General features: G+C 33.2%; 1 protein-coding gene across 5 annotated transcripts in view; it reads right to left on the bottom strand.

Annotated features, from left to right (window-relative positions):
• ABI3BP (ABI family member 3 binding protein) overlaps nucleotides 1–21,063 on the bottom strand; it is a 155,156-nt gene that overhangs the window by 92,658 nt on the left and 41,435 nt on the right. For all 5 annotated transcript variants that reach the window (XM_087894852.1, XM_087894851.1, XM_087894850.1 and 2 more), the window contains exons 6-13: nucleotides 19,377–19,435; nucleotides 13,317–13,365; nucleotides 11,634–11,687; nucleotides 10,731–10,808; nucleotides 9,761–9,838; nucleotides 8,025–8,099; nucleotides 4,799–4,870; nucleotides 4,440–4,511 (exon numbers count right to left, since the gene is read on the bottom strand). In XM_087894852.1, coding sequence (XP_087750978.1) covers nucleotides 4,440–4,511; nucleotides 4,799–4,870; nucleotides 8,025–8,099; nucleotides 9,761–9,838; nucleotides 10,731–10,808; nucleotides 11,634–11,687; nucleotides 13,317–13,365; nucleotides 19,377–19,435 — 537 coding nt within the window. The remainder of the gene's footprint in view (nucleotides 1–4,439; nucleotides 4,512–4,798; nucleotides 4,871–8,024; nucleotides 8,100–9,760; nucleotides 9,839–10,730; nucleotides 10,809–11,633; nucleotides 11,688–13,316; nucleotides 13,366–19,376; nucleotides 19,436–21,063) is intronic.

A 21,063-nucleotide genomic window follows, 5' to 3' on the forward strand; every position in this document is an offset into this window, starting at 1 on the left:
TTTAGTGATTAAAAGAGAGAAACAAGTAGGCAGCTTACTTGGCATATTTAGCCCTGGTATTAAAACTGAAATATGTACTATTAAGCCATAAATACAGTAAATACAGACTGGAATTCAATGAATATGTTCTAGGAGTTTGAGGTGCTGGGTGAAACTTTTGATTTACCTTGAACTACAAACTCTTTCACTTTCAAAATCAGATTGTAATTGACTATTAAGAAATGTAATTCAAGAAGTTTCTTTGGGAATCAGTTATAGTTTTTCATTGACTTCTAACCCAGCCTATACTGAGTGGTCAAATTATATGATCTCTGCAGGGATATGCTGTGATTGGTACATTACATCCTCTGTACTAGGTTTCCATATTTGTCATTTCTGGGCCTAAGAGCTTACCTCTGCCAGAAAAAGGGCAGGATACAGTGGTGGGTTGCTACTGGTTCTCCCCGGTTCGGGCGAGCCGGTAGCAGAGATGGTGAGGTGAGAGTGAACCGGTCTCTCTGACTGTCAGTTAGGCTCTCCTGCCCCCTGTGCTATACCTATCTATATTTGTTAATTTTTAGCCAGCTGATAGGTGCGGCAGAGCGGATTGCCGTGCCTCAGCTGTTCTGAAATTCAATGCGCTTGTGCAAAGTGGGTGCGCAAAGCGAACTGGTGGCAACACCAGTTGAAACCCATCACTGGCAGGATATCAATAGTTTGGCTCAATGCTTTTTAATAGATTAAGGAAAATAACATATACTTATTAAACTAAGTCCTCACGTTTGAGAAAAAAAATGTGTTCCTTTTTATTGTAGTTGGCCCAATTATAGTGAAAGTTTTTAATTTGCCTAAATTTGTTATTAATTTCTATAATTAATCCAATTTTTTCCTAAACCTCAAAATGTATTGACCAAATTTTAGTAGTCCAGTCAAGTTATTAATGCACCCCAAAGCCATGTATGTATTTTCACATTTTTTCCAATTGATTTTTCTATTTCACATAAATGTTTTTGGGATCAGTGGCGGCCTTACTGCAATCAATACTTAAAGTAAAAGTAATACATACAAAACCTATAAAATCATGCAAAAAACAAACAAACACCTAGAACAAAAACATTCTTTGTTATCTCTAAGCTAAAAAGTTCAGTTTGAGGACAATGTGGGAAGTAATGTATTAATGGAATGCATAACTAATGCTTAGAACCAGAGGAGAAAAACACCCTATAAATAGGTTTCAGTGCTTGAAATTAAAGGAAAAAATTGGGTAAGAGTTTATTATCTAATTTATTATCAAAATTTAAATGGCAGGCAGCATCTACCTCAATAATAGATTATATTTCTGAACAGTTAAATTTTGAGCTTCATCAACAAAGTTTTCCGTCAAAATTAGCGATAATACTTCTCTATGATGCACTGATCAGAAAGCACCTGGAATGCTATTTCTAGTTACCACAATGCAAAGATGGTGCTAAGGACTACCAAGAGAGAAAAGATGGTTAAGGGACTTGACCAAATCCTACAAAGAGTGGTTAAATGAACTTGATATGTTTAGCTTACAGAAGAAAAGGCATGCATTCAAGTGCATGATACAAAGATAAGGACAGAAGGTGGGGCTTATTCTCTACAATGCCTGAAGGTAAGACAAGAACTAATTTGTGGATACTTTTCAGATCCTAAATTGAGAAAAGAAGAAAATTGAGAAAATTGAATTGACAAAAGAAGCTATGAGAGCCATTAAGCATGGGAACAGCCTATCTCCTGAAGTTGTGGAAGTTTTCAAGAAAAGATTTGACAGACATTTGTCTGGGATGGTATGAGGGATTCCTTCATTGGACAGGGCATTAGGCTAGTAATGGCTTAAAATTTTAATGGGTTATTTTAAGGGTAATGGGTTTTAATATTTTGGGAAGCCAATTCGATTTAATTCTGCTTTTAAATTATTTTAAATTTTGTATTGTATGTATTTTAATTTTGGCTGTGCACCGCCCTGAGTCCTTCGGGAGAAGGGCGGTATACAAATTTAAATAATAAATAAATAAATAAATAAATAGTAGACTTCCAAGATCCTTCAAGCACTATGATTCATATGTTTCCTATGTATATTTTTGTCCCTCTTATTTCTCACAAATGGAATATATTTTTTTTGTTATTAAAATAATTAATCCATCAGCCTTCTGGATGGGAGATAAATTCTATATTCTATAAGGATTCCTTCTGTTGTCACCTTTGTCATGAATTAAAAACCTTAAGCAGACCTCTGGCCTCAAACAATTCCAGGCCCAGATACAAAACAACAAAGTTGATGAAAACACAGCAAACAAATAAATACCATTCCTTTGCTAGGTGGCCAAGGAAAGAAATTATATATTCAGTTCCCTTGTAAAATTACTACAATAGTAGCTTGGTAAGGACAGTAAATAGCAGGGCAATATAACAAAATAACAATAAATTTAATCTCCGGATGAATAGATTAAACAAAATGTCCCTATTCCTTCTGAGCCAACTTTCCATAAGGATCACATTTCATCTACTATCATAATCTTTACCTTTTGTCATCTGTCATTGGTTTAAATTTCCCTAACAACAGTTTCTGGAAATCTACCTTCCCCAAAGGATACTAACCTTATGAGAACACTTTACTACAAAATGTAAAAAACATTTAGACCTGCCTGATGCATTTCCAGCATGTTACTATCACATGCTCTAAGCATTAATTTATAACTCATAATGGGGATTAAAATTCCACAAAAATCTTAATTTTGTGACAGCCAAATCCAGTCTAAATACCTGGCTAACTGTGTGACCAACAACAACAATAACAATAACAACAACACTTATATTTGGAGAAAAAAGTGTCAAAAATAAGGAAATCTTTAAAAAAAAAGAACTAAAAACACTTTCTGATGTATGCACAAAACATATTTGATTTATGTTGCTAATGAAATTTAAAGTCCGTTTACAAACATGCTAACTTGAAGAAATGGTTTTTTGCCAACAGAAAGGACATAACCTAAGAGTTTTTATTAGGAAAATTGCATGAATCATAGTTTTTGGCTGAAGCAATTGCATTTATCCTATTTACAGATAGATTCAGATTATACATTCAGAACTATTTGTGTGCTGATAAAATATAATACCCATTTTAACAAAGAGGTCTTTTACAGAAACTTTAAATTCATAATTAGTAGGCCACCCAGATTGCTTCCTATAGAAAAAACAATTTTTTATAACAACTAAAACACTTAAATATGTTGTTTGGACATATTTATTGAAGTCTCCCAAGAAAATTTATTTGAAATAAGTATCAAGCCAAGTAGTAAAATCTTACTTTGTAATATCAATTCATTAATGGATCAAAAGCAGTTAAGGAAAATTAAAATTAAAAAAAACACCTTTAAATCTATGATGACAAATTTTAAAATGTTTTTATCCAATAAAAATAGCCTTATGGTTAACTATCCTAAGTTAACTAGAGATCCTTGTCGAATAAAATTTTTATCTTTGACAATATTGTTCAGCTGAAAGTATCTGAAACATATTTTATCTGATGTTTCATATTTCATATGATCATATTTTATCTTTTAAAACATCCTGTCTCTGTCAATGCTCTCATAAAAATTGACCTTTCTGAAGTTGCTGCTTATGCAGGAAAGAAAGTACTTTTTTTAGTTTAATATTCATGTTGTTCAAAACTAACATCACAGCTCTGATCCTTTTAGAGGAGGCCCATTTCTAATAGAATGAATATATTATTAAAATTCATTTAACAAATTACAACACACTCTCTTAAAAAAAAATCCACTACACAATGTCTTAATCCTTTCTGATACATTCAGTCACAAATACCTTCCCCAAAAAGACTTTCTCTAAGAAGACCAGAAAAGATTTTAATTTTTCTTTCTTTCCAGCTCCAACTTCCTGCTGCTTAAACCTAAATACGAGTTTTGTGCTTCATGCAAAAAAATAAACCATAATGTGAATAGTGCTTTTGTCTCAGCATGATGCAGAGAGCCTCCCATTATGATTTAGTATTATGTGTGTGAACTTTGCCATTACGGCTTGATTAACAAAACACAAGGAGAAATCCATCTAACCCAATTACAAAGACAAGGTATATTTGTGCATGCATGTACACTGAATACTGTCTTGGGATCAGATAGGATAGTTTTGTTTTATTTAGGAATATATTTCATTTCCGTACCTGATGAGCGGGCATTTTTGTTTTTTACTCTGCAATTATTTAGAGACAATTTGAAAATGATCCACAATAGTCTTTAAACTTTCCAATCTTAAACACTGAAAATAAAGGGGTTTTACTGTGATTTTAGCTATACTGAAGCTGAATCAGAAATAGTCATCATAATGGAAGTGCCTTTAGCTAAATATTGTTTGAACATATACAAAACAGCTTTATTTATAAACTGCATTATTCAAATGTAATATTGGAGAAAAATAATTACCTGCTTTTGTCTGTATAGACTTTGGAACAGCCGTTTTGGGTTCTAAAGGAACTGGCTCAGTTTTCTTTGAAACTAAAATAAAAGAAATTGTATTTCTTTTTAAAGTAAACATTGGCACAAATAATTTATATTAAAAAAATCATGGCTATTCTACAGTAAGCCTTCAGGGACATGATTTAATGCTAATTGAAGAATTTATAATATAAAGACTAGAAATCTATCATTAAGACTAAAGAAAAACTTTAAATGTTATCAAGATGGTGTTTTAGGACTAAAATAATTCAAGAATGCTAATCCTTTCTGAAGAATTTTAAAGCAAAAATATAATTAAAATAATATTGAAAAGAAATCATGCTTACCTGATGGTTCTGTTGGCATTTGAGGCATAGGAGATGGTCTTGCTTTTGGAAGTCCTAGAAACTTGTGCAGATCTAAATATTAAAAAAACAAAAATAAAACAAGAAAAGCCACTGTATGATTTCACAAATCTTGAAAAATACTTATAATTTAATGTTATAATATAGTGGACATAATCTTATATTTTACACATTCTCTGCTTACATATTAAGGGTATAAACATTTTTACTAAATCAGACTGAGGGAAACAGACTTATGTCCACAATTAGGACCAGACTTTCCATTGCTAAGTGATGTTGTTGTAAAGCAAGATCTCATGCGATTGCGTCTTGCTTAGTGACTGCAATCCTGGCAGTCCCAGTTGCCATTTTTAACCAAGAATTATACTTGTTAAGTAAGTATCCACCCCAATCCAAACCATTCCAGGCTTGATGTGTCTCAGCTCTGAGCTTCAGTAAAGTGAACAACTGCCTACAACTCCCTCACCCACCTATCTGTCCCAACCATTGAGGGACACTGTAATTCCCTAACTTTAGGCATAGGTCATACTGTAAGTCCCTTTGTATAGTGCCACTGTAACTTTGAACATTCATTGTACGAATGATTGTAAGTTGAGGATTGCCTGTCTAAGCATCTGTACAGGATGCAAGAGAGGACAATGTGTATGGTTAGGCCAATGGCCAATGCCACTCCAAAAAGATGGCTAATAAAAACAAATATGTGAATTTACAAATATGTAAAAGACCCTGTCGCTTGTCATCATCAGCTTGTAAAAGCTTTTATTTTGAGAGTTGTATCATTTTGTTTTATTAAAATGCAATTGAAAAAGATATTGACTGCAGTCCAACAGAGTGATTCATCATGATGAAGATTTATTTCAGTAAGATTAAGCATGTTTAATGTCTTTTGGATCGTGGCCATTCCTTTACGAAAACAAAGCCATTCCTTTTTATAATCAAACTGGAATTGATTGTGATGATTAAAATTACCATAAATAGAAAACAAGAGTAAATTCTGCTAGTGGTTTTTCAATGGCATTCTTAAAGCCACAATATTGTACACTGTTCGTTTAATAGCAAAGGTAGCTTGGGAAAACCAAGAATTTTTCTTTAAGTGAGATAAATGAAGTACTAATATTATTAGTAGTAAATACTGCAAAAGATTCAATTCCAAGATACGTTAATCTTCATGGTGGTACTTTTAGTTAATTTTTTTTTTAAAGTTATCATGAAACATGAATTCCAGGGGATGTATAGTGTACTGAAGACAGCTTCACAAAATCAAAGCTGATAATAATGGCAAAGACCATGGAATCTCAAAACACAAGTGATCAGGCTCAAAATATTTTACTTCCGACACATTATTTGAAGATCTAGCTCTCCAGGAAAGGCTTTAATTCTGGGAAAGGTGAAAGAAAAAAAAGAAGAGGATGACAACAAGATAGATGGACTCAGTTACAATGGTGATTAATGTACTGCTAAAAGAAATAGATTGTCATGGAGGGAAATTTTATCTATGTAATTTCTAGGAATAAAAAAAAAGACTTGGCAATAAAAAAAAATCAAAAGATACATTAATGCAAGGTATTTAATTGAGTTAAATATCATGTTTGTACTATATCTATTAGTAGCACTATTCAGTAGCTTTGCAATGTGTAAACTAAGTATTTACCCAATGTGACAAGTGGCATTTCACTCATAGGAGCTTTGCTAGGTTTTGAAGATTCTAATTCACTTTCAGTGTGAGCTAAAAGAAATAATAAAATAATATAAATAATAAAATAAAAAAAAATAAAAAAAATAAAATATGGTGCATAAGTGCACCAGAGGGCCTACCGTCCCTGTCCTAATATTTCTTTTTACTTACTCTTTTCATGTATTCCAATTATGTTTATACTTTTACCTGTTATCTTATATATGCTTGACAAATAAATAAATTAAATAAATAAATAAATAAATAAAAGGAAATAACACCTTTTCTTTACACAGTGTGATCAAATATATGTCATACTTCAAACAAAGCAGGTTTCACCAGATACTATTTTGTGTTTTCATTTCATTGCTCCAAAAGCTGTGTTGCAGTTAATAAAGGAAATGGAAATATTTCAGTGAGCAATTAATAAAGAAATATTTGATGACAGAATATTTTTCAAAATCTTACTGTTGAAATATTCCTGGAAAAGACACAGGAAATATGTTTTCTTGAGAAATAAGTCCCTTTGAATAAATACTTACTTACTTTTCAATAAACAAACATTGCACTACTGGGAAGTATTAACATACCCCTCGGTTAAAGATGGCTTTCCTTATTATCTTTTTGTTCTTCAAAAATAGTGAAATCTCATTAGTCTTGGGAAATCTATTTCACCTGCTACTATCATCAATTCTTTTCTAGTTCAAAAGTGCTGTTGCTTTTCTCTTTTTATTCTTTAAATTTCTGAAGAAAGGGAACAGTCACTTTGTTATTGTTTAAACAGAGAAAGGTAAACTTTTGTTAAAAAACTTTTTTGGTATAAGCAGATTCACTTAATATGCATATTATATCTATATTCATAACTCATTGACAGGGAATAAGTCTCTATCATTCACTCCCCAAAACTCTTTTTCTTCACTACCCTGGGAGGGGCTTTGATTAGCAGTCTTTAAAATCATTTGAACTATACTTCAATAATTGTAAAATATTCATAAGCTTATTACATGATCCATTTCTGGGCTTTGAAGACTTCATTTCATTTCCAGAGCTTTAAAAAAAGTTAAGGCCATTTTTATAAAAACTATTATTTTTCATTAGCCATTCACAACCAGATGTTTTTCAGATATGACAGAACTTCAGGTCCCAGAATTTAGAGCCAATAGAATTATTGGCCATGAACTATACTTCCAGCTTATATGAAGTGAATCTGATTGAAAAACCTTTCCTTACTTTCTGTCAACATAACACTCGCAGTTCTGTGCATAAAATTTCACAAATTAAAACTGAATACTGTTATACAATGTGCTGTTTTTACTTGCCATTACTATGACCCTATCTACACAACTATTTGGGGCACAATCTCACAATTATTCAAAAAGTTGGCCCATGCTTTTATTAGAAATTCATTGATGATATAGCACCTCATAGCCTGGGGGGGGGGGGGGGAACAGTTCATCATTGTGGCACTGTTTCAGTCCAGTACATGTTAATTTGTAATTCGAAACAGCAAAATAAAGCATGGAAAGAATATGTTACCTTGATTGACTGCAGAATCTTTTGAGATGCCAGGAGCTGTAGGTTTACTCCTTTCCAAATCTTGTTCAGCCATAGCTGTATGAAGATGGAGGGATGGATGGAGGGACAGACAGAGAGAGAGGGAGGGAGAGAGAGATTCAACAGCAGACTGATATTTGGCCCAGAGTTGATAGTTAGGGTCTGTCTTACAACCCCATTGTGAACCAGGAATTTGCATTAGAAAAGATAGTTGTTCAAATGGCATCTTTATTTTTTCCAATGCAAAATTTACTGGAATTGGGTCTGAAGTGAGCTTGATCTCATATAAATGTCCAGTCAGATTCTGAAAGAATACGTACTCAAGGGGAATTGTCTGACTACGGTCATTCCTAGGTTGTAATCTTACAATTACCTGTAAGAAGTAATCAAATGAGTTACAAATCCCTCAACCTTGTATTTCATCTGAGTGATTTATCATATAACGCTTCAGAAGGAGTCAGATCCTTGCGTTTTTTCATTAGCTGAGTCTTACCCTAAATCTTCAAACCCATCTGTAAATTCCACCAGCTGTCTAACCTCTCAGAGTTGCCTTGATTTTAGGCTCTAAATTCATTTTTGGAACTGAGTATGTACAGCTGTTTAGGTTTACTGTTGTAGTAGATTCCAGATACTTTTCTCTCATTCATCTATGTTTGTTCCAGTAGCTCACATATCATCACCTTCTCTTATTAGTTTCTAATTCCTCTTATTGTATTAGTTTCTAATACAATACAAACAAACTATGATATCCTAGTTTGTGTTACTCTTATATTTGAGCTAGGGAGGTAATACATTAGGAAGTCTTTGCCCCAGTACTACTACTGGCAAGGTAAATATCATCTGGGATTCAAACCCTGATATCCTGCGTCAAAAGTGGACATATTATCTACCATATTATCCAGTTACTATATGAACAAGTATTGTAAGAACATATGGGAGAAAGAGAAGGCAAACAACATTAGTGCAAAGTGGCTATAGGACATGAGAACAAACCATACTAATTTCCCAGAACCACAATATCATAACTCATAATAGCAGGTACCCAACAGTGAGTAAGGAGCATGAAGAGCTGGATAGCACTTGGCCCACACATGATCTCCACCTACTGGTTAAAGAAACTGAAAGTAACGCATCAATGCCTAAAGTACCCTACAGACTCAGTAATGCCTGATCAATGGGACTGGATGAATACTATTTTTGACATATGTCCAGCAGACTTCTCTAACACTAATGGACAAAAATAGTCTTCCATCCATGGATTGTATGCTGCACTGTCTAATTCATGGGGAGGAAGACAGATTTATTGGAAAGAAGAAAAGAGTTTGCCTTCCTGCTGTCAGATCTCCAGTCCCATGGAATGATCTTTCTATGGATAATCAGGAAAAAAAAATGTTCATCACCACCCATTGCATTTCTTGCCAACTTGAGGAAACCTTCTTCTCTCCACAGAATGAGAAGTGAACAGCTGGTTCTCTTCTCATACATCTTTAACTGCTTCTTCCTGAATTAAAACTTCACAAAACTACACAAACACATTAATGTGTATTCAATGGTTCTCTGGAAGTCACTGAATAAATGAGCAATAAAAATGTATGTCTCTCAATATATTTTTCCAAATAATATGTGATGTGATTACCGGTAATGAAAGGTAATTTTAGCTCAATGTAAATAATTAAAAGTTCAAATTACTATATAGAAAGAAAGAACAAAATAATCACCAGTCTGGGATTGTGGGGTGATTTCTTTTACTTCTGTTGTCTTTGATTCTGGGACCCATTTTTGAGTTTTGTTCTTAACTGCATAAAACAAGAATGCACTTCTTAATTTAAAAGGAAAGATATATCGCCTATATATGCAAATAATGTTCATCACTTGTAGTCAAGCTGTCTGAATCAGTATACTTTGATTTAGTTTACTGCTTAAATTACTAAAGCTATATTTTGATTTACCATATGTTCAATCTAAATAAAAGTGCATGTATCTTTATTTTCAACTTTCCTTAATATAAACGCTTACACCATATTGCCTGAAAATCTATTATATTAAATGCAAATTTCCCAGGCAATAATTTTATTTTATATACTTTCAGAGATTTTTCTACATAAATTTTCTGATACAAGCTTTAAAAAAATTACACTGTGTTTAAATCTTTTATGAAAACCTATGTTTTTTTCCAAATATATCTATCACAGGAAACATTTTCTTTTGTGTACATAATAGAAAATAGAAAGACAAATGATAACTAACTCCATTCAGCACTACCATCTATGCTCTGGTTGAAATTGTTTATTTATTATGCTACATATTGCTGAGTCTGCCCAGGATAACAATATCCATAGTAAATGAACTAAACATCAAATAAATAATATATCTAAACAAAATTATAGTTATTTGAGAGCAGTATTGTAGGCCAAATAAACTGTCACACATAACCATATCAAAATTTTCTGTACATTCCCATTCATGACTGTTAGTTTTTTCTTAAAGTCTACACTGATTTCCTAAATATAATGATAGGAAACAATTGAATTAGTTTCTGAAGCACATCATGTAAGTAATCAGGCCTTTTCATAGCTGAGTATACATCCAACAGCTTGTCTACCATTTCACATCATGAGCATGGTTAAACATATGGCACTTCTATGTGAATGAGAGAAAAATTCTATTCACCCAAAGTTTTCTACTTACCTACACTTAGTTTTGGTTTTTCAAATATATCCAAACTTGAGGAAGATGGAGGTTTCTGTTTTGCAATAATAAGGTGCACTACACATACAATACAGATAAATGAAGCAGTTAATCATTTAGTTTCCAAGATTCCAATCATGTAGAGATTAGTTTCAGTAGTAGAAAGAGTCAACTGGCGGAGTAGAGGTAGGAAAAGGATTATAGCTTCATCTTATAAGTATAGAAAATTATGTGTTTATTTTTCAATAACTGCCAATAATAGCCATCCTTTACCATCCCAGAGAGATGTTATGTAATTACAATACATCAGCTTTTTAAAATTCCTTTACTTCAGCAGGTTCTGCCAGTTCTGGAGAACCGGTACTGAAAATTTTGAGTAGTTCGGAGAACCAGTAGTAAAAATTCTGACTGGCCCCGCCTCCCTCTATTTTCTGCCTCCAAGCTGATTGGGAGGAAATGGGGATTCTGCAGTAACCTTCCCCTGGATTGGGGAGGGAATGGAGATTTTAAGTATCCTTCCCCTGCCACACCCACCAAGCCGTGCCCACCAAGCCACACCCACAGAACCGGTAGTAAAAAAATTTGAAACCCACTACCTCTTTACTTACTTTATGGATATAGTAGAATCCCAAAACAAAATTTTGATATCATTCAAGTTGTGATAATGCTAACAAAATAAAGGACTATTGTTACCAACAAAGTTGGCACTACCAATGACTGAAAAGCTTAACTACATACTTTAAATTTCTTTTTCATACAGCTCATTTGCTTGTATTCCAAATGCAGTACAAGCTAATAACAATTGGTTTAGCTATTGTATCCACTTAGACTGAAAGTCTGGCAGAAATAAGTTGTGAAAGTAAGCACAGAATGTTTATAAAAAATAATGACTATCTTAATCACCTAATATTGGTGCTGATACAGGAGACTGTGTCCGATGTGTAATATTTTGAAAACCTGTGGAAATAATAAGAATGAAACTGTGAGAAATCTATATACTTGTTTTGATATAATAAACCTGACACATTATGGTTGATATGAAAGATTCTGAATGGTTCTTATAAGATACATTTTTATTAAATTATACATATTTTGCAGTGGTGAAATGTAAAATTTGTTACTACTGGTTCTGTGGGCGTGGCTTGGTGGGGGGTAATGTGACTGGGTGGGCATGGCCAACTTTTTTTTTACTTTTAAAAGCATTTTTCTACTTTTTTCTACATTTTTTTGGCTGAAGAGGTTGCAGAAAAAAATGCTTTTACAAGCCTCTGATGATCAGGCAACTCAGCTGGGATCGTCAGAGGCTTTTAAAGGCATTTTTTTTTCTACAACCTTTTAGGCCAGCTGAGCTGCACGATCATCAGAGGCTTTTTTTTTTTTAACTTTTAAAAGCATTTTTTCGGCAGAAGAGTAGAAAATACTTTTCAGCAGTAGAAAAAATGCTTTTAAAAGTAAAAAAAAAAAGCCTCTGATAATCGTATGGCTCAGCTGGGCATGGGGGGGGCAGGGATTTTTGCTACCGGCTATCCGAACCATCCGCCGCCATCGCTACTGGATCAGGCGATCTGGTCCGAACTGGGAGCATTTCATCCCTGATATTTCGGTTATTTATGAAATTATGAAACACAATATTCAGTATTATCTAACATTATATAATGAAAATGTGGTTTTGAAGGTGAAAGCTACCAGTCAAAGAAACTTCGGAAACTCCAGATAGGACACTAAAAAATCAAGCTGATGATTTTAATGAAAGGGTTTTGGCAAATACAAGAGTGCACCAGGTCCAAAGTATGTTTGAAGTGCTTGGAGATAACAGAACATGTACCTGTTAGATTATGTTGCAAATGGAATTTCTAAAAATGAAGGAGAAAAACTATATTTGATATATGATAGGGAAACTAATAACTTTGTGGTGGACTAATTACCGATCAACATCAGATCTCTGAATTCCTGATATAATGACCATATGAAAATTAGAGTAGATCATTCACTACCTTCCAAGCCTTTCAAAAGCTGTATACCAATTTTGCTAAGTGGAAAACAGTGGAGATTTTTTTTGGTTGGGAAAGGAACATATCAAATTATAGCACTTATACGATGATACTAGAATGTTTTTAATAACCTAGTTGATAAAGAGCACATCACCTTGTGAATAATCAAAGTAAATATATTGATATCAGTACAGTTTTATCCTCAAAAAGCTTGTGATAGTTATTCTGCATAACCTTCCTTGATTCGTTCCTGTGCTTAAGGCTACATAAGGAAGGATTCCTGCTTTGTTGCCAAACCATTGTGTGTGTTGGGGGTGGGGATAGGGAAGGGAAACTCAATCCAGATTTTGCTTAATTTTCTGCAGGGATGACAAGCTCTGCTATATGACTTGACTAATGCAAGATTTCTCTTAGTCTGAGGGGAATTGTCTGAAACAACTGAATTTGCTGAAAGGGTTGGTATTTTAGAATATTTCCAGCATACTTAAATTAAGCAGATGTATTTTTGGTCCAATTCCATACAGGCAACACTCATATTTTTTTCATGCACATTCTTTCTATTCTATAAATATAAGTACACAAAATCCCATATTACCTTGTTTGATTACTTTAACTGGAATAAAAGTTTTTGAATCTGGGATAAACTGAATAAAAGAAAAGTAAAAAAATAATGGATACATGAATACATTTAAAGACATAAATATTGTTCTTTCCTCCTAAAATTTATTTTTCTCAATAGTACCTATAATTTTCATATGCACAGCAAAGGCATCATATCACAGCTGAATTAAAAATATTTTGTTTATTTCATAGTAAATGTTTTGTGAAGTATTTTAAACATGTCATGAATATCCATTCCAGATGCTGAAGAATTAAAATGGTGAAAGGATATTGTAATCTAAGCACTAAAACTGTTTCCAAACTTTTAAAGATGATTAGAGGCCTTAGCGAGAATGTTCATTTGAAAATAAGTCCCACATATATTCCCCTCACAATCCTATAAGAGAAAAAATAGTTTTCCATTGTTTTTGTCCAGTGTAGATAATCCAGAGCAGTGTTTTCTGGGGAATTCTGGGAATTAAAATCCACACATCATAACATTGCCAAGGTTAAGAAAAACTGCTTTCTCTTCTTGAATGGCTAAATTATATTTCAGATGGAGCTCTACCCCCATGTGTGCTTTTTGGAATTTGTTACTATCCCTTAAAGAGGCCCCAGAAACAAAATTTTCAATGTGAACTTCATAGTTAAACATTACCTCATGTTTTAGTCTAATGAATGAATGATTTTTTTTGATCCATTCCTCAACATCCCAATTTTAATTTTTTGACCTGCATTAAACTGATATTGTATGAACAAAAAATCCTATAGATCCTTAAGGACTAACATAATTGGTTATGCCATGATATTTTATATCCAAAATGGAAATCCATCACAAATAAGGATACAACCTTTAAAATTCATTTTTTTCATGATATGTCAGGAGCAAGGAATATATTTTGAGAAATGCAACAGAAGATAAAACTAATTAATTGTAGTTTTTTTAAAAAAAGTCAACATTCTCATTGCAATCCTATTAATAAGTACTCATAACAAGTCAGGTACAAACCTGAATTAATCTTACATTTAAGTAAAATAATAATGGCTTGGTCAAACTGATTGATTACAGGTGAATTGCTTCACTTTTACAATCCCCAACCCATTAGAGCGTGCCTGCTCTCTCTAATAATTAAATGAATGAGCAGATTGTAGAGTGCCTCAGAAGTAGGGGCATAGTGCAACACCAGCTCACCTGCCTCAGGCCTCCCATTCATCCCCTGGATATCTTTGCTTCCCATCCTTGGATCCCGTTGCAAACCGGTAGTAAAGGTAAGTAGAACCCACCCCTGGATTGCACTGCAATGTCTCTACGGCTGATCACAAGAACGAATGGCCATTGGACTGCTGTAGCAGTTGTAATTTGAAATCGAATTATAAATAGCTTTGTGGAGGAGGGTGGTCTGTTGTAACTTTAAATGGTTGCTAAGTGACCATTTGTAAGTCAAGGAGCAACTGCATCCCCCCCCACTTTTTTTTTTTATTTGATTTATATGCCGCCCTTCTCCGGAGACTCAGGGCGGCTTACAATGCGTTAAGCAATAGCCTTCATACTTTTGTATATTTATACAAAGTCAGCTTATTGCCCCCACAAACTGGGTCCTCAATTTACCTACCTTAGAAAGGATGGAAGGCTGAGTCAACATTGAGCCTGGCGAGATTCGATCTTACTTTAATTGCAGACAGCTGGTGTTAAATTACAGAGCTCTGTCTGTTGAGCTATCCAGGCTCCTGGATAGCTCAACAGATAGCACTTGATCTGCAAACATTTAGCAAACATTAATGGAATACTGAAATGAGTAAGTAATAGGCTGGGAACAAGCCAGATTCTTGATTCAGACAAGGGAATATATTAACCAAACCAGAATGTATATGCAAACTGCAATTTCCAGATGTCATTTGCTAACAAAAATAAACTATCATATAATGCTTGAAATGAGTGGTCATATTATGCTAAGCTCCAAACAAAAAAATCTTTGATATGACATTATGTATATTAGATCATTAAGTGAAGGCAGCAATAGATCTACAGTTAGACTTATTGACAAAATTGACAACAAAGTAACTATCAGAACCAGAACCAGATGCAGTCCATTCAATTTGCACTCAAACCTGCCAAATGTGAAATTGATGTGCTTTTAACCAAAATATGTACCATATTGATACTGCATAAAACTACTATAGTAGAATATAGTTTAGAAGGAGATAAGCTAGGATTGGAAACATTAGCTCCGAGTGCGTAGCCCAGTATAAAGTTCATTGTATAATTCTGAACCACGCAAAATTTCTCATTACAACCTATTTTCCAGCCTTTTTATTGCATAGATAAAAAGAAGATAAAAATACTTCTATGAAAGGGTTCTTTGAATTTCAAGGAAAGGTAAACATAATATTATAATGACACCAGGATAGCCTTCATTTCAAAATAAAACAAAAACAGGTTTTCTTCAGAATATTTTTCAGGAAATTATGATCTCAATATATTTTCCAGATTAAACAGTGGACAATGTTAGTTAAAATTGGAACACAGAAACAAGTCTTGCTAGAAAAAATAATTAACATGACACCTGAAAATGTAAGTCAGTGTCACTAAATTTTAAAATTCTTTGACAATGGCAAGATATATTAGAAATTTGAATAGTCTTTCTTTCTTTCTTTCTTTCTTTCTTTCTTTCTTTCTTTCTTTCTTTCTTTCTTTCTTTCTTTCTTTCTTTCTTTCTTTTACAAATTCTCACTAAATATAACCAAAACTATTAACACTGTGAATTACAGACTTGCTTCACATTAAGCACAGGCTCTTAAAGGTTTATCATTTAACTACATTTTAGGCTTCACACCAGGACTCAGTGGTAAATCTTACCTCTTTAGAACCTCAACCCTTATTTGGAAGTGGCTTAATTTGTAAGAAGACTGTGTTTATTGCCAACAGGAATGAAGATTTATACATTTTACATAACAGACAATTTGCTGTGCTGTAGCGCAAATAAATCCAAACCTGTATATAATTCTATGCTCCAGAGGTTAAAGCAGACTTTTTCCTTCCACCATTCCAGGCTAATGGATACTTGGCCATTCACCTGATGGTCTTGGGAATATTTTTACACAAAGTATGTTTACATGAAAGTTCTTCCTAGACAGGCAGAGGTATACTGAATTATTTTGTTGGAAGAAATATCCATCTGGTTCAGTTCCAATCTGGGAGAAAGGCACTGGAAATAAAATGGAGGCTGGAGGCTGATTGAAAAGAGGGTCCATTTATTGATGAAACAGAATTACATGGGATGAGGATATTTTTTGTACCTTTTCCAGTGTAATATTATAATATACCTTTTGAAGAAAATCGGTCTAATACAATATTTCATGTTATTGAAAATTCTGAAATCTTGATTTGAGTCTATTTTTTCACAATAAAAATCTATTTTTTATATAGCAATGCCTTTTCTTTCCCCAATTTGATCACAATATGGATTCATTATTCAGATATACCCTGTGGCTATTTCATTTAGTTAACAGCATAATTAAGGTAATTTACTTATTGTCTACTAACTACTGAAATTATTTTTGTTTATTTACTATGCTGCTGTGGATTTATAATTTGTCTCACAACATTCAATTTTATACAGATAGTCCTCAGTTTACAACAATTCATTTAGTGATAATTCAAAGTTACAACAGCATTGAAAAAAGTGACCTATGACCTATTTTTACACTTATGACCTGAGGTCATGTGATCAAAATTCAGACACTTGGTAACTGGTTCATATTTATAATGGTTACAGTATCCTGAGGTCACATGATCACCTTTTGTGACCTTCTGACAAGTCAGTGAGGAAACCAGATTCACTTAATAACTGTGCCACTAACTTAACAACTGCAGTGATTCACTTAACAAGTGAGGCAAGGAAGGTCGTAAAATAGGGCAAAATTAATTAACAAATATCTCCCTTAACAACATAAATTTTGGGATGAATTGTGGTCGTAAATCAAGGACTACCTGTATTAAGTTCTTCTGTATTAGCAATAATGTTGCAATTCAGAATATTAATCTATCTTTAGTTATTCTTGTAATGTTGCTAATCTATGCAATAAAAGGAGAAAAGAACAAATGAGCTAATTCTCTCATTCTCTGGACCCAAGAATCCTATCTTCAATAGCCTTGCCTTTTTTTCATAGAACATGATTGTAGAAAAATACTTCTTGAATCTATGGTTAACTGCATAAAGAGTTTTCACAATTACAAAAAGTCATCTATCAACAGATACTTTTCATGGAACAAAAACTGAATGACAGTTAAGGGAGAATGAAAATAGCATGCTTATTGTTGCTCCTTTCTCTACAAGTATAAGCAACACCCATTGATAAAAAGGGCTTATGCTCTTATATATGAAATATTTGGGGTAGAGAAGAAAAAATTTAAACATAGATGCAATTTTCAGAGATCAGTTTTCTAATTCTAAATATGCCAATGCCATCATGAGATGTAATGCTGGACTATACATATATACTATATTTAAATTCAAGGTGGATTGCTTAAATATTCTCTAACATACTAGAATGACATGGGGGTTTATTGGTTTATATCCTGTTCTTTTCTGTCACAAATATTTTATCATTGTAAGCTGCCCCAAGACACCAAGAGTGAGTTGGCTGGACATACACATTTTCTTAATAAACAAATTAATAGGATGTAGCAGCATGTAAATTAACTATCCTGTAAATTGACTAGGATATTATAAATTAAACAAATACTACACTATACTACAATCAGTATGAAGGGATTCAGCTTCTGATGTTAACAAGATGATGACGCATGACAGGAAATTTCCTTAAATTCTAGAAAGAAAGAAAAGAAAGAAAAGAAAGAAAGAAAGAAAGAAAGAAAGAAAGAAAGAAAGAAAGAAAGAAAGAAAGAAAGAAAGAAAGAAAATCCATATAGTAGTCCTCAAGGTATCTAAATAAATGGAATAGTTAGAATTTCCCATTTAGGAGATTTTGGATAGCTTCATATTAACTTTTATGATGTGATCTTGCCTCCTTGAGAAGATGCCAATGACTATAACTGAGCCATATATCTTTTTGGCCTGTTTAAAAGCAACTTCCACTTAGAAGCAATCTAGAACTAAGGAGAAATTTCCTGACACTTAGAACAATTAATCAGTGGAACAACCTGCCCAGAAGTTGTGAATGCTCCAACACTGGAAGTTTTTAAGAAGATGTTGAATTTACCATTTGTCTGAAGTGGTGTAGGGTTTCCTGCCTAAGCAGGAAGCTGGACTAGAAGACCTCCAAGTTCCCTTCCAACTCTGTTATTCTGTTATCTGGAAATCATATGTTGAAAACAACTCACCAATCTCAGATCTGTGTTCCTGTATTAATGTATCCTGCTTAATACTGCCTGCATGTCTGCATATTAAAATATTGTAATGGTGTAGTTTATTTATGATGAAAATTAAAATTAAAATAAGCATGTTAAAAAAGTAATTTACTGGTGAAATAGATACAAGTCTGCACGCAAAAAATAAAAATAAGCAAAGGAAATAATAAAATAGATACAAGTCTGCACGCAAAAAATAAAAATAAGCAAAGGAAAATATCATAATCTTGTGCATATCAAATAATTATATTAAGTAAAATTAAGTAAAATTAAGTAAAATAATTATAATCCCAGTATTTCAGCTCTTAAAATCTTCTTGAATAATTCACATATTCAAAAATGGATTTAATATAAAATACAAACAAGACAAATAAATCCAATTTATCTTCACCTTGATCTATAATTGGATAGTTCTGATGTAAAAAGAGAGTAGCATTTGTAGGTTCCTTGAACAGGATTTAATAGCAGTTTTTGCATATATTATTAAATTTTATACGGAAAAGGAAAAATTTTAGATTTATATTTGATATATTGTACAGGTGGAACTTGAGCTAGACTGGTCATTTAACAACTATTTGAAGTTCATTTAACATTTATCCCAACTTTCAACCATAATGGGCAGGCAATTTACCTGCATAGAAAATATGCTAACTAATAAAGATAAAATTAATTTTCATTGCATACCTGTGTTTGGATTTTAGGATTGTAGTTGTTCTGAAGTTCTCCATTTTCTTTGTTGTTATCTGACATAAATATACATGTATATATGTAAAAACCTTCCAATAGTCATATAAAGATACATAAACACACTAATTTTGTAATGCCAAATGTAATGTGATTTAATTTAATGTGTGTAATACTTTTATATCACAGTTAATTATAATTTTAATGAATGTATTGCCCTATTCCTCAAGCTATATTTAAACTCCAGCTGATTTCTGCAGTTAAGTCAGTGATCTAACTAAACTGGATAATATTTATGAGGTTAGATTTATGATCATATTTTACTTCTTTATTACATTCATAGCCATCATTCCCATAAAGACAATTCTACAAGCATATAAAATAGTAACTGATTCAAAAATTAAAATAATCAAAAACACACAAATAAAATAATAATAATAATCTTTTACAACTAATGTCAATTGTATATCAAGTAAGATGCCAAAAGCTATTGGCAAACAAATGTATTTACAACTATTGTTTGGCTGTCCTGTAGTCCTATAGCAGTATGTTTTAAAATCTAGGCTCAGTCATTGTAAGAATATCTTCTCTCATCTTCTTGCTGAACATATTCCTGGTACTAGCAGAATAGAACAGACTTCCCAAAGATTGTAACTTGAATAGGGCCATATGAAAAAAATCCAAAAATTCAAGTAGCCTTGGCCTAGGTTTTTATCCAACTTTATAAGCCATAACTAGCACCTATACATATACATGCTCAGAAATAGGCTATTATTAACTGAAAAAGCTGTTTAAAAGATGTTTATCTTTCATACTTTCAAAATCAATTGTCTGGGTTCATCTAAACTAAACATTTAACCGTTTTCAAAGTCAGTCCTTTCAATAGCATGTTATATTACCCTAAAACATGGGATATAACAAGATTTTACATAAAGAGGAATGCACATATTTGGCACAATAGGTTTGGTTATACTAATGAATCTTTTATGTACTTCATTAATTTCACTTTAGTTCTTTTTTCATTTGTTTTATTAGACACAGTTTTCTTGAAGAACTGTAGGAAAGGTCAGAAGTAGTCCTGTGACAGGGGAAAAATAGAACAGAATGGATACTCTTAAGTGACTGAAACCAGACTGGAATGGGAAGGGGAAAAAAAAACCAAGGCTACTTCATTCACTCTTGCTAAAAGCCTGGGAAAAGGGCCAGCTCTTCAAAGTCTTTCTCAACAGTAGGATCATGGCTATGCAAATCATGGGGTAACCTCAACCTAGAAGGCACACTTCCAGATTGTTTAATTTAAAGAATCTAGACCAGTGATGGCTAACCTTTTCCAGACTGAGTACCCAAAGCAAACGCCCAATGTGCATGCGACCCCCTTGCACGTGCCCCACCCCCACACATGCCCAATGTGCATGCAGCCCCCCGCATGGAAGAGACCTGACAACCAGCTGGCCAGCGCATGCATGCACAGTGGAGGTGAACTGTGGTGACGGCTTGCTGAGTGCCACCTGTGGCACGCGTGCCATAGGTTCGCCATCACGGATCTAGACCATGCTAACTATGCTACATTGAATTGGACAGGCAGATACTATGAATATAGTTTATCTAGTCTGGGTGTTATTCATGTATGGTTATGTTATGTGGTTATGTTCCTCTTTTAAATTATTGTGTTCTTTTAAAAATCATT

Source organism: Pantherophis guttatus, chromosome 5 (genome assembly GCF_059756535.1).
Source record: "Pantherophis guttatus breed Tessera chromosome 5, ASM5975653v1, whole genome shotgun sequence".
Lineage (NCBI taxonomy): Eukaryota > Metazoa > Chordata > Lepidosauria > Squamata > Colubridae > Pantherophis > Pantherophis guttatus.